At 37.1% G+C, this 14,838-nt stretch overlaps 1 protein-coding gene across 5 annotated transcripts in view; it reads right to left on the minus strand.

The window, feature by feature from the left end:
• Nucleotides 1–6,558, minus strand: part of LOC110863122 (insulin gene enhancer protein ISL-1) — a 36,723-nt gene extending 30,165 nt beyond the window's left edge. For 4 of the 5 annotated variants that reach the window (XM_022112368.2, XM_022112366.2, XM_022112367.2 and 1 more), the window contains exon 1: nucleotides 5,486–6,558. In XM_022112368.2, coding sequence (XP_021968060.1) covers nucleotides 5,486–5,504 — 19 coding nt within the window. In that variant the 5' untranslated portion in view covers nucleotides 5,505–6,558. The remainder of the gene's footprint in view (nucleotides 1–5,485) is intronic. The other variant, XM_022112369.2, reaches the window with a different exon arrangement.
• Between the last annotated feature and the right edge of the window lie 8,280 nt (nucleotides 6,559–14,838).

A 14,838-nucleotide genomic window follows, 5' to 3' on the forward strand; every position in this document is an offset into this window, starting at 1 on the left:
TGAGGCGTATCACTCATCTAACTAATCAATACGTGTGCATGTAATTGATAAATCCAATCAGGCTTCATTAATCGCTGTACTCTCATTCCACGCTCAGACTTCATGGGTGACCATGTGAAATATTAAGAGAATACGGAGTTAAAAACTGTGTTCGATTTCTAATTAGGAAGTAATATGAGTTGTACACAGGACCACACATTTGCACGCAATATCTTTGTTTCGCCAATTGTGCCAGTGGTTTCTCCTTAGTGCAACGATGCAAGGTTTACGAGACAATGTTGGGCGTTTAAGTTATAATTTTTGGACTTTGTATCCTCTGATGCATTTTTCTTGAACACTAATCCGACCAAATTCAGCGTACACTTACATACGCCTGAAATATTTAACTCTGCTCTAAAAAGCGAATTTGTTAAAAGTTTACAGCAAACAGATGAACTAAGTGCTGAGGAAATACCCGTTATATTTGGTAACTTAATGTGGATTGAAATCCAAAATTAGAATTGGTTTTGGTCTATGTAAAAGCAATTTTGAATTGTACGTATAATAATTAGTATAATATCACCTCATCAAAAGGTGATATTATAATATATGCTCAATTTCTACTAATCTTTTACTGAACTATGTAGGGATAAATATATGTAGTTACATACATGCTCTAAGGTCACACTTTATGAATTGTTGGCCATGGATGGCAAGTCCTTGAGTCATTGGACTTTCAAAATCTTGGTGATCTTTATCGGTTAATCCGTCAGGGTTATGACAAGGATGTTACAACTGCATCTTGGTACTGCACACAACATAAGTTAGAGGGTTTCGTCCAGTTAATTATGCAACCATTGACCGTGACCGAATTATTCGTTTCATCATTTCTCAATCCCCATCTAAGTATTTTATCCTATCTAATTCCTGATTCTGTCAAAAACAATGCAACTTGTATGAGATATTAATTGATAAAATATTTTACTACTAATTATTAGGCAACTTTGGTGAAGAGCTGTAGTTCGACCCGGTCCGTTGAGAAGTGCAGTGCAGTGCAGTGTCAGTTGGGTGGCAGACGTGCGTAGACGTAGATTGTCGCCTCCCTTATCAAACCTGTGATCATTCACGAGAGGGAAAGTCCCTTGTAATAATAACCCTTAATGACTCTGCCCGTTGTATGCACAAATACGTATGCAGTAGTCCGACCACTCGCAGCGTCTCTCCCAATTCTCCTGCTCAATTCTACGTCTATTGCCAAATCGGTGGTGACACTCTTTCTTTGCCTGGCCTTGGTAGACAAAACAATGAAACACAAGATTTGAAAACGAATTAACAGTTGGTGCAGTGCTATTTAACTGGATTTTGACAAACCATGCATCAACCATACACTGACACTACGCAAAATTATGATTCGTTGGATGTAATGACGAGAAAAGTTATGGGGTTGCTAAATAAATTGCAATTGTCTCCTCGTAGCCATGTACCATTTATCACTGCTTGCAGTGATCTCTCTTTCTCATCTCTCTGCCTGTTATTATCATTACCTTTATTAGTACAACTCCCAACGCCTTGCACAAGGAAAAGATTTTCTGAATTAGGCCATTTTCTTCACGGCTATCCTTTCTGTGCTACATGTACACACGTACTTTTATATATTTTAATACAAGTGTTAATTAATCCTGATCAACCAATCTTGAAAATTAATAAAATCACGACTTATGATACTTAAATAGTGGTTTAAAATTTGGTTAGTGTTAATTATCATGTTCAACTAGTTGTCAGTTGTGCTAACGCCACCCGGCAAAGCTGACATAAATATTCAAATCAAGTTTCAATCAGTATCTCCAATTTCCAACTTTCCTTATTCATTATACTTATTATTACTTTATCCAGTAACCAGTATATAGCTCATGGAGATCTATTGCAAATTTAATGTGCAACTTAACCTTTTTAATATTCAACATACCATACATACATAGATATCAATTTTGCAATTACGTGTGTATAATGGGAGCTGGACTGCTTCCCACCAAACTGTTGTATCGCTATTACTAGTAGATGTAAAATGCAAGTTCGTGATCGTGACTTCGTGATACTTTGAGAAGTATGTAAGCTTTTATAAAAAACGACAATCTATTTTTTTCATTGCTTACTTTGACTCATATTGCATATCAATAAAATATTATGATCATCTTAACTGTGTCATCCAAGTTTTTAAAGCAAATCTTGTTGCTTAAACGAATAATCCTGTCTTTTTATTAAAACAATACACTAGTAAAGGCGTGACAATAACAACACAAAAGTGAAATCGGATTAATTTCGCTTTGACGTTAATCTCCTTATTGAGTAAATAATATATTAATGAAATCATTTATGATCAGCTTAAAAAGAAGAAATCGCCCAGCGAACCGAATATTATACTTCTCATAAATGTGTATCATACGTCCGTATCCCAATTGTGACTTGCCCGATGGTGATTTCAATAATGATGATGATGTCAGGTGGCTTGTAATAAAGTAAATATAAAGCAGTTGACGAAACCTTTAAATACTTGAGCGAGTCAAACTTGATTCTTGGCGTCCTTTCGTCGTCTCCTCCTCCGCGCACATACACCTCGTGTCATGGTCCAGAAGTCTCAATGAAGCCTCATTAGGCTTAAAACTACCAACAAACAAACCAGGTAGCCTACATGAGCAGACTTTTAAACACTGTTTGACTCACCCCACAACCTCACTTTCTTGATTTTAGGAAAATAAGTAACTTATTAATGAGAAAAACTGTTGCAGAGTATATACACAATCGAAAATACTATATTAATCAGGCCCCTGAGTTTCCTCAAACTCAATTTTTTTATAACAAGCTTACATATTTGCAATGCGAAGGACACTTAATAACTTTAGACATTCAACCTTAAATCACAATTCCAGCTAAAAATTGGTACAAAATTCTTGCATCTTGTGTTCTCGAGTTAATGCAACTAAGCGTCATAAATTTTCACCGTAATAAAATATATACTGAAACCCAATAAAGCAGCAAGGTCAAATATATAAATACATACTTATTAATTTAGCCACTCTCATCTTCTCTGCTACCAGCGGCAATAAGATCTTCTGTATGGCTCTACATACTTTACTGTCAGATTCATTCAAATGCCTGTACTTTAAAATTCAAGTTTTCAAATCGTGTAAAATTTTGAACTTGCATAAAAAAATTAGCGCTTAGTAATCCTGCAATTGTAAACACACATTTGTAAATACATGTGTATAACGAAACTTTAATGAAATAAATATTATCTGAATAACGACATCCATATCTTCCGAAATTATTCTACAAAATATACAAATACATATAACCAGAGCTCGCACTCGGTATCAATATCAGTTCTTTCCCACATTTGATCATTTACATGACAATCAAACCGCTCGAGCCGTATAACAAGCCAGGTTTGAGGTTTAAACGAATTAAGGAGGAATAAAAGATCCATCAAATGGAGCTGATGAGAAGAAGATACGGAAGGTGCTGGAGAGACAAGTCTCTTGTGAACGCAATTTGACTGGTTTCTCCCAGCACCAGAACAAAGGGCCGCTGCACTATTACACCACGATTACACCAAAACGAAATAAAAGGACAATGCACACTGTTTGAGACGAGTCTAATTGTGTGGAGCCCAGCCAACCCTTGTGCTGCTTCTGGTCTGGACTATCTCGAAACAATCTCATCCTGCTCAAATATTGCCTTCGCTCGCCTCCAGCAGCCTCACAAGCTGCCTCTGTCTTCTTTTTTATTCAAATTGAATTTAGGCTCCTCATGACACTGCATATGCTCCTGACCAGTCCTGTGAATGACCTGTTTTGCCTGCCCAACCTGGTCCACTGGTCAAAACTCGGCTGGTGTGCTTAAATGCATGCAGCATTTAATTAAAGTTTTATACAGTTGCTTTTTCTCCAGGTCTTATCTTTATCCTCCTCATTTGCTATGACTGCAACATTCGTTTAGCACACCAAAAGCGAAACCTTGTGCTTAATGAGTCTCTTATCTGGACCCCAACTGGCAAATCTTATCCAACCCAACCTACCTCAACTGCCATAAAATAGTAATAAAGTTTCAAACTATAAAAGTTTTTACAAGAACAAGATGCAGCTTTGAGATGAAGTTAAATTTTTATTGCAAATAGCTCGCAATTTTATTCAATAAACCTTTCCAACCATTTCTAATCACATTAGGAGTTTGTGTAATAATTAGCAAATAGCGATGCGAGAAATTTGAACGGGATAGAAATAGAAGTTGATTAACAACCGGAAGCTCCAAATGAGCAAGTTAAAGAACGTCTTCACACACCATTCTACTGCAAAGATCATAAAATGTCTTGACATTTCCGACAGTTTCAACAACTCTTTTGTGTTTACACGTTTTAATCCGGTTGATTCAATTATGTATGTGTAATGCCAATAAACACCTCTCTCAGGAAGAAAATGCATCGTTAATTCCGATTCCATAACAGATTCATCCGTCTTTTGTACATATGTACGCATGTTATTTGTAGCATAAACAGATAGAAGGCAACACCAAGAAGTGTGAAGAAACTTTTCGCACGCTAACTACACTGCATATTATTTGAGATATACATCCTCCCTTCAGTCTCAACTACTTGAAACGCATTCACTATCTGCGATGATTTTTACAGATTATTATAAAGTTAAACTCAGCAGGATGATAATTTTAGCGAGTATCAAGCCAGCAAATCACTTGAAGTCTTAATTACGTAGCTACGTACGTACATATTTATTATAATCCTGACCTATCCTGACCGAGATTGCAATTTATACATTTTTACCTTAGTCAATTAAATTACAAAAAAACAAACAAGTTGTTGATCCTGCTGATTGTTAGTCTTATCATGATTGATAAAGACAAAACTGGTGTAGTGAGAACGTAGATGTTGTGCAAAACTTGCTATATATATTCTCAAATCTAAAATTTTAGAACAAGAAAACAAGAATTTCTGCTGTATCCTTTTGTTTTTTACAAAGATGCTACTCGTGTATAATTACAACAAACTACTTCTATTTTTATGCCACTCGACACTTCAACGTATCCGGAAGGTAATAAAATATTTTATTTTTCACCATCTTTGCTAATTACAAGGTAAAAGAGTTGGTTATAATGATTTAAAAAATCTACTTTACGACTGAATTGTTGCAAATTTTTTATAATACTGAGGAATCCTGAGCGGAAACGATAATAAAGCGCACATTCAAATTTAGTATCTTCAATATTTCTATACTTTGCATATGTACTACATATGTATGGGTAGTGTGAAAATTCTAATTTTTTCAACCTAAACCCAACTTTAATTAATTAATCCGAAGTTCAATGTTTCCCAGCCTCAGTATCCTTTCCATGGCTTGTACATATTTACGACACAAATTTATAGGAGAGAAAAATGTTGGCAACTTTGTTCTACTGCATATTTAAATATTGTGTATGAAAAAAATTAGAAACTCACTTTGCGGCTGGTCCCCCATCTCTTCTGCCTTTTTTTTTGAGGGAGAAATGTTGACGCCTTTCTTTAACAACACTTTAAAAATTATATAAAACGCTGCGCAATAGTTTTAATTAAATTATAGGAATTTTGCCGGACGTATCTTTTCTCCAAAATGTTGAAACTGCAGCTTAATTTAAAGTGTCTCAAGTTGACCACAAATATTTATCACTGAAAATTACGGAAATGCTGAGGTTTAATTGACATCAATGTATGTAACAATGAAGTTTTTTTTATTTTTTATGTCGTCTTGTTAAATATTGTTTCCAGAAACTTTTAGGTATTCCAAGAAATCTCTTTTTCCTTGATGAGGCAACTTTGATCGGATCCAGTGTCAATCTTTTCTCCAAATCAAATCAGCAACAAAGTAATCCTGCTGTCACTCAAATCATTTCATTCAAAATTTCGCACAACGTATTAAAAAAATTATAAACATGTTTTGGAGTCCATGTGCTGTATGAAGCGTTGTCTTATTGCTTATGTTTTTTGCTTTGATCGGGCACAACTGAATATTTTAACTTGTGCCATATTCTTTCCAATCAGTTTAATCAACAAGTGATGATTAAAGTGACTAAAATGATTAACGTTATCTTTTCAATTGCACGATTATCTTGCACTCAGAAAAGGTGTAACATTTCAAGCTATAACTCTATCCAATGTTGACCAGGTAGGCAACCAATGTCCACACAATTGCTGTGCAGTGCATATGCCATACAATCGAGATCAATTTCTCAAAATATGGTCACACTGAAAAAATTGTCCTTCTGAGAATGAGACTATCTCCTCCAGTCACTGGTCGTTGATGATCAAGGTAAACGGTGATGATGACGCTGAAGCACGTTTCGCTTCCAATAAGTTGGCAGAGCAAGTTTATAATTTTTTAAGCTTCACTGTGTGGTTCGAGTGAGATGAGATCAGAAACAAGTGCTTGAAGCAGCTTCAATGTTGACGGCAAAGTAGCGACTAAAATGCTCATTGCACGTTTCTACTTGATGATGCTGCTACCCAGTTTTGTGGACGACTTGGTTAAGAGTGGTTCACTACGTCCGCACAATCAGAATTTGTATCACTGTTAGCTCGTCGTTGTAAGGTAAGTCTTCAGCATCAGAGGCAGTCCCAGCAAACCAGACCTCTCTTCAAGCCCAATGAGTGAGTAGAATCCACATCCACAAAGCTGACCCAAGTATTGCATGCACACATAGCATATGAACGGCATGGACTTATGGAACAACCAAAGGGGACTTTTACTTGGTATTATTATTACCCGAGTCTGTGAAATACCCGGAGAGAGGAGAAAACTACCCGTTTCTCTGACATGAATTCATGGGGCAAGGCGGGATATATACTTGGCTCTCTCCCTCTGTCCTTTTAGATGCCAGTAGCCAGATGGTAACTTTAAGGTTACGCTGTGTTTCGTGTACATGGGACTGTTATGCATTTCTCCAGCAGCACGGCATGCAAGGGAGTTGGGGTATACCCGGCACTTTGTACTCCCGATTTCGGTATGTGTTTGCTGATGCCACCGGGAGGGAAAAGACCAGGACGTCGTATATGAGCTTTACCGACTTTCTACGGCCAAAAAGGTGGGTTGATATTAAGCAGAAAGCCAAGCAGTAGCCGTGGAAGAAGGAGCAGTGGGTTTGCTTGGAGAACGCATGGCCGATGTCGAGCAACTCAAATCGTCAGAGGAATCTCGAATGAAGCGTCGAAATTGTGACGAAACTCCTCCTCCATGTGGTTTTCCCTTTGTGAGAGTAATTTACAAAAAGGGAAGGAAGGCCGGCGTTGGTGAACTCCCAACAGCCAACAAACCAGAGTGAGACCACTTCTTCTCAGTTCTTCTTCTCAGTTGGCCAGAGATCCATTCACTTTGTGATCTCCACTTCAGTCTCACCACACCAGCTCCCAGTCAGCTTTTTTTACTGCTGCCCTCCAGTCAAGTCGTCCTTCTGATGCTCCTCGTTCTGCAAACCATTCGACGACTTCACAATACACGTATGTACGTACATATATGTAAACCCTTGTTTGTTTGCCAATGGGAAAGTGGATGCAATGGTTGGATGCAATATTATCAGCCAAGGAGCAGCGTCTTTCCTGAATGGATGGCTCTTGAGATCAACAGCGTTCTCAACAACTTTGTCAAGTGTGGTCATCCGAGCTGCCCGCTTTTAGCAAGTCCCGAGGAGTCCGACTCTTCCAACTCTTCCTTTTCAATACTTGAGCTTCAATTCTTATTGTGCTGCTGCCGGTGATATTTATTTATCATCCACTCGTCTCCTCTCGGATCTCAAAAAAGTTAAATGCTAATCCTAGGTGGATTTAAAATTGGATGCAGTCGTTCTGCTGCTAGTAAATTTTTACAGGTATCAACATTGCTGGGTTGTTGCTTGTGCCGAAGAACAAATTGCTTCTTGAAATGCTCAAAGAAAATAGTCGCTAGTTTGGCTCCCCCTTGAAAAATTTGGGATGGGTTGTGAGTAGCTCTTCTGGGTGTACATATGTACATACGGTACATGGACACACGGACACAATGTTAGTTTAGTTGGAATAAAGATCTCACGAGATTACAGATATGAAGGGATAGGTACGAGCCCCAAGGCAGTTTTATCACACTCACAACGATGTCTTACCTATGTGGGCTGAACAGCAAAGAGGAAAAAACAGAGTGGATTTTCAATCCTTTTTTTCTTGGGGAGCGCCTACCTTTTATGCGCTCTTATTTATGAAATGGCTGCAAGTATCCTTTAGCCGGCGTCATGTTGATATTCGGCATTCTGATGCTTTTTTTTGTATCACAATTCTCATCGTTTACAATGTCACCCTTTGATAATCACAGAATGAGAACTATGCTACGAGGGAAATATGCAAAATAAAGAGGAATAAAATCAACTCGTGAATTGACCGTGGTTGAAAAGTTGTAAAAAAGGGCAACATTTCTTTACATACATTGGGATTTAGTCCTCGATCGTTGTATGAATTGTTATAGAACCCCCTTGTTCGTTTTTTACACATTTTCTGGACCTAAGCTAAATAATACACTTCTCACAATTGTAACAACACGTGGACTGTTTTTCCAGGTAATGGGGTCGGATTGAGCTGGATTTAGACTGGAACTTGTCCTTTTTCCATTTGTGACCATTGTTCAGCAAAGCTTTCTCTTTTGTTAGGAACTTGTAGACAGCTTGGCTTTTTAGTGAGTTCAAGATAAATACATAAAAATCACACACGTGTAAAAATGCAGCCAAGCCCAAGTATGAGTTTCAACACCACATTACTAAAGTTTATTTTTTCTGCATTGTACCAGTAGTGCATGCTAAATTGAATAAACCAATACTGGCACATGCTCGACAACTGTCGTTTAAGCGATTTTACTTATTTACTAATCATTTGAATATATGTATGTATGTAGTTATAAACTGGGCAGCTATAAAGCAAAAAAATGCTGTACATAAGCAAGTCTGATGTTAACTTCTGGTCTTTTATTCACTTTACACCTCTTTCTAAGTCATTAAATGCAACTTTGCCATAAAACTGACCTACATCACTTACCACAAAGATTATGGTACATCCATCAAAGGATAATCACTGCTCTTTATTTTGGTGTCTGTTAGATTCACTTTGGCTCCAGTTTTCTGCAGTTTATGTGCTCAATGATTAAAATTTAAGCAAATTTAGCAATGAATTTGATAATTCATTGTTATTACAGGCCCTGAATTTTCCATATCGTGACATTGCAATTAATTCATTTACTACTGATTTATCTAATTCTAGCTTGAAACATGCTTAGCACATACGTATATCCGACTACAGCAATTTTCAAAGCTAAAAAACTTACCACAGTAAAATAATGCTTCATAACATGGTGGTGTCAGAAATTTTCGCAATAGCATAAACTCAAGTATTGGAGTGAGTTTGATGTTTACTAACCGGAAGGCTTGTATTTGTTATATTCTCCATCCGTTTTTTATTTGAAGAGGGAGGAAAAACTGGGAAAATTTAATTTAGTTAAGTACTTTTTCCGTTTCTCCCTGTCATTCATTGAATTAGAAATCCGGAAAGGAAGGAAACTCATGACAGACAAGGACAGTGCACGGCCTGATGGAGATAACACGGCCACCATACATTTATCTACCACCCTGAGCAAAGTCAGTTGGTCTCACAATCACCACACAGAGAGAGAGACACCAAAACCGCATGAACATGCCAGGGGAAAGTTTGCTTTCTTTTGGAAATGGTTTTCTTGTTTACAGACGGAGTCAGGTTAAACAAGTTCATATCTTGTAAAATCATAAAATTCACATGTGTCGAAACCCCAGGTTTTCAAGATAAGCTTCCAAATAAATGGCGAGAGTGAAAGAGTAAGAATTTCAATCGTGAAATGGCCACACTCAAATACGATTGAAGTTTTCGTTTACGTATTTAGATGCAAAATTGGCAGACGATTTAGTCTTTTTCATGAACTACTTAGTTTTTGCGAATCCCGAAAGATATCAAGATTAACGCACATACGTTGATCCCATGAATACCCTTATTTTTTAAGTTACATTTACGAAACAAAGAATTGCATAATACATAAATCTGCATAATTGCATCTTTGCACAAAGAAAAACTTTAGGAAGTGCTTGTAAATCTTCTTTATAGTAACAGAATGGTAAAAATTATAAGTTACGAATATATATAAATAAATGTATATAATAAATAAGTATATACGTATAATATCATTTTGTGTGTAATAATAAATCGACATTAATTTGCATGTAGCTACATTGGTAAAACAGATAAATTAAGGTGAATAGGTTTATATAAGCAAACTAAAATTGTCATATGCATGCAAGTATGAGGTACTGGTGATATTTTTAAAGCATCAATTTCAAATGCAGTATTACGTTAATATGCATGCAATCGTTTGTTTTATCTCCAGTCTCGAGTGCATGAACCCAGCAAGTCTGTGTCATCTGTGATGATAGCAGTTCCATCACAGCATAATAAGTTTCAACGTCAGCAGAGGTTGTCCGAGTTGAGTTCGAAAGTACACACATTTGTGGTTCGACTTGTACTATGTTGTTGATCAATGAGTTATCGCAATGTGCTTTTCGCTAAATGCTTCAAATTCGAGCACATGGTTTGTCAAGTTGTTGTGTGAGCTGGTCCGTTCGGTGCAAGTCAAAACACGTTGGATTTGGCAAAACACTGCTCGAGTTAATAGTATGTGTACTTATGTCCATATATATGTCCACAAGTACAGTGGTGGGTGTGGGGAAAACTCGAGAGTAAGATTAAACTCAAGTTGCAATACTAATCCATATCAAGTATTTTTATGAGTTTGACCAATTCTACATATTTATTAGCATGGTAATACTTGATGGTTTTAATTACACTGGATAACGTGATCTGGGCTGAAACCCCAGTGTAACAATGATTTTAAGATAAATCATGACGAACAAAGTCATTCGATTATTATTTAGAGTCCGTCACGTCAATAAACATAAGTTTACATCCACTCGAGGTTATAAAGTTTCACGCGAGTCATAAAATTCGGAGCCAGGCAATCGTCACAGGTTGTCATCAATCAAAAATGAGCTTGAAGCACTTTGTTGTCTGCATACACCCATTATTTTTACGTATGTATCGCAGCCAGAGTGTTGCACCAGGTTGAGACGATTCATATTGCTACTTGACCTTTGTAATCAAGCCAAGTCAATTCAATTTACAAGTGTAACGACAACCCGGCTTTTGTATTGTATTAATTTTACAAATATAGCACATTGATGACACTTGAAATAATGACGGTGTGGCGGTGGCGTGCTTGTGGTTAGGTAGTTGTCCCAATAACGTCAATGAATTTGGTTTTATCAATTTACTCTCAGCATCGTGATGTATGTACATATGTCGCCAAAGTCAAGTTGGTTGTGGATTTCCTGGATGATATCGGTTATTGATTTCAACAACGATGTCTTCATACGAACCAAAAATATTTTACAACCTTAGATTGGAAGCAAGGAAGTAAGAAATTTTCATGGAGGTGGAATTAAGTCGAGGAGGTAGCAGCATTTACAACTGCAGTTATACATATAGTCAGGCTGAGTACTTACTTGCATATTTATACATCAAGTTCACATTCATAGTGGAGGGAAGACTAGAAAGAAATATTTCCCAACCTTCTTTTCCTTCCTGTCTTCTCTTCAAATAAAAAGTATCATTTTCACGTCTTCATTCCTCCTGCTTACATACTTAACACCCACTCTTAATGGATGAGAATCGGGAATAAGTAATAAAAGGCTTCTGTTCACTTCACATGTTTCGAATCCTCGTCTGCAAATGATTTTAAAAAGATCTTCCTAAATGGATTTTTTATTCTTCTCTCTCACTCTCAATGCTCTTCCTATAAAACTTGAAATGAAATCACGCAGTGACTGTCGCTCGAAATCACGCCCTTTAACTTTACTGCGCTTCGTGTGCCTGGTGGTTCTCCGAAGCTCCCTACAAAATGTATTCTCCTGCTTAAATGCCACATAACGCTTGGAACGCTTCGTGCAGCACCCATCAGCACTGGAAGTAACATCGCATGGCTTGACGTGAAGTATTGAGTAAATACGGAATAAGTACTTTTGCATCATTGAATAATCAGAAGCAAACATATATATTTCTCAGCAACTTGGTGCTCCCTCGTTCTGCTGGCCTTCTGGCCTTTATCCTTAAAAGTTTTTTTCTTTGAAAGTTACAAAAAAAATCTCCGAAATAAAATTAATATCGTTGTTTAAGACAACAATGTGAGAGGATCCATCATGCCCTAAATATTGGCAGAAGAAATACGCAGTATTATTGCCATTATATTGCTGGTTTTCCGTAAATTCTAATATTTGCATTTACTCAAACTCCCGTCTTCAGTTTTAGTTGTAAAATAATACACTTTGACATTTGTTTTATGATCGAAATGGAGAAGATTTATTATTAGCATATCTCTCAAGACGACTAAAAGCTTTTTATTCTGTTTTAAAATCAATCCCATTTCTTGGATACATTTTACTCCAGTTGTACTTCAGAGACGCGCACACACCGATGGTCATCTTATGTACCGAAAACATTCTCTCTGCACAAGTTTTCAACGTATTTGCGTTGAAAACTATATTTAGGTTTAATATGCTTCTGGTTGATCAGTTTTTTAACGAATTTTCACAACTGATGGCTGTGTCGGAACCAAAAATGTGGCATGGTTCTTATCGAATGTTGAATATGTCGATCGTGCTTTGACGGAGTCGGTACATTACGTATTATTGGATCCGAAGAAAGATTCATTGGTTTTTACACACGCAGAGAAAACATTCGGTTGGGTGCACAAGAAGATACTCATTACACGCTTTTCTGCCTTCCAACCAAAATACAAGGCGAGATATGGGTGGCTTTCATTTGCTTTTATGTATAGTTTTTTTGAGCATGGGCACTCAGAAATTTCTTTAAAATGTGCCGAACTTTCCTCAAAACTTAAAACATCTTTTGTTGATGCAGACATGGAGGGTAAAAAGGAGGCAGATCGAGTACTTGTTATTTGCTTACTTAGTTAGCCTTCTTCATGTTTAGTTGTTAGTGGCACTTGAGGTGGGAAAGTGAGTTGGGGAGGTGCTGTCGGGAGGTTTGAGGTGAAAATTTTTAAGGCAATGATGATGGGCAAAGTTACTTAAGTGACTTTGCATCTTGAAATCTTGAATTTTTTTTTACAAATCTGGAAGGGATCTTTGTTCAAAAGAGAAAATATATGAAAGTATGATAGGCGATACGTAAAGCATCAGCCGAAACAATGTCAGTCGGTCATAAGGTCTTAACTATTTAGATGAGTGTGATCTATACTACAATTATACGTAGATGTGCCGCAATAGTTGGTTCATTCGTCTCCACAAAGTTTTGGCAATTCTCCTTTTGTTATATTTCTGTCGCACATTATCATCATACATACAATCCAATTGATAACGTTGATAATCTCCTTCTGTGAAATCATGTACAGTGAGGTTTGTGCATCAGTTGAACCATCTCGACTATTTTTGAGGTACAATGAGAGCAGTAAAAGTGCAACTGCATCAGTTCCATGAGTCTTTGACAGAATGACTAAGCACATGTTTTGAAAGATGTTAAAAGCTTTCTGAGCAAAGCTAACGCTTCCTTTTCATATCATTTTCTTCAGCTTCTGTCCTGCTGCCTGGACTTAAGTACGGCTGTAGATAGATTTTCTTAAGATTTCAGATTCTGAAAAGTTTTGAGCAATTCTAACTTTATCAGCTTTACAATTACTGTTACATGCAGTCACACATACAGCATTTAAACAAGCATGTGGTAACGAAACAAAAAAAACTGGGAACTTTTTTGGCAAACTGTTGGCAGCAAGCAACTCTAAACCAACCAACAGGATAAGTTTTGTCTTTTTTAGGAAAGATCTTGTTATAAATTCTTGTCAGATGTTCCACTCTTGAAAAGTGAAAGAATGTAAATGTTTTCACCTCTTGAGTATAAAATAGCTGAGCAAATGGGACTTCTTATCGGCACTTTTGTTGTCAAAGATGGAATCTTGAGCAACTTTTATTCTTAGTTGAGTCAAAACTTTGCATATTTGCATTTGAATGAATGTCGAGAGTTGAACAGTTTGGAAGTTTGGAAGACCGACTGTATTCGATTTTTTTGAAAATAGTTTTTGTCAAAATGTACGTGTAGAATTTTCATCGACTATTACATAAGCATGTAAGTATGTATAGTTTATGAGATACTGGGTGGACTCGACGTCATGGACAACCGCTACCCGTCATTCCAGTGCAGAAGTTCCAACCGTTTTAAGTAATACTGGATACAGTTGGAAGTTTTTTAAATGTCTGCTGCACGACCAAGACTCATTAAATTGTTAAAGTCCCGCACGTCTGGACGGACCGAGGCACCGGAAAAAATGTCAAACAAGAAAATAATACATAAGAGCTAGGAGATATTTTCCCATCCCCAAGCTCCCTTGAGTTCGTCACCTCTCTCTCTCAGACGCCAACACAACCAACAAGTTCATTTTCTGGGTGACAGAAATCCATACACATCTTCACTCTGGTGTGGTAGGTCATGGAATTTACACCCCTGGAACGAATGCAACTGCGGCAATTAGTCAGATCTCTGAGGACACTCTTATGTCTCCGTAGCATTGTGAATTCCTTTATCTTGCACCCAAGAGCTTTGGTTTCATTCCAAAATATTTCCAAACATTTTTACAAGCAGAGCCAGAGGAACAAGTCAAGAGTCTCGTGTCGAGCCCTTCTTTCTCACATGTCTGTTGGGAGGTGTAACAAATATCC

Source organism: Folsomia candida, unplaced genomic scaffold (assembly GCF_002217175.1).
Source record: "Folsomia candida strain VU population unplaced genomic scaffold, ASM221717v1 Fcan01_Sc001, whole genome shotgun sequence".
Classification (NCBI taxonomy): Eukaryota; Metazoa; Arthropoda; class Collembola; order Entomobryomorpha; family Isotomidae; genus Folsomia; species Folsomia candida.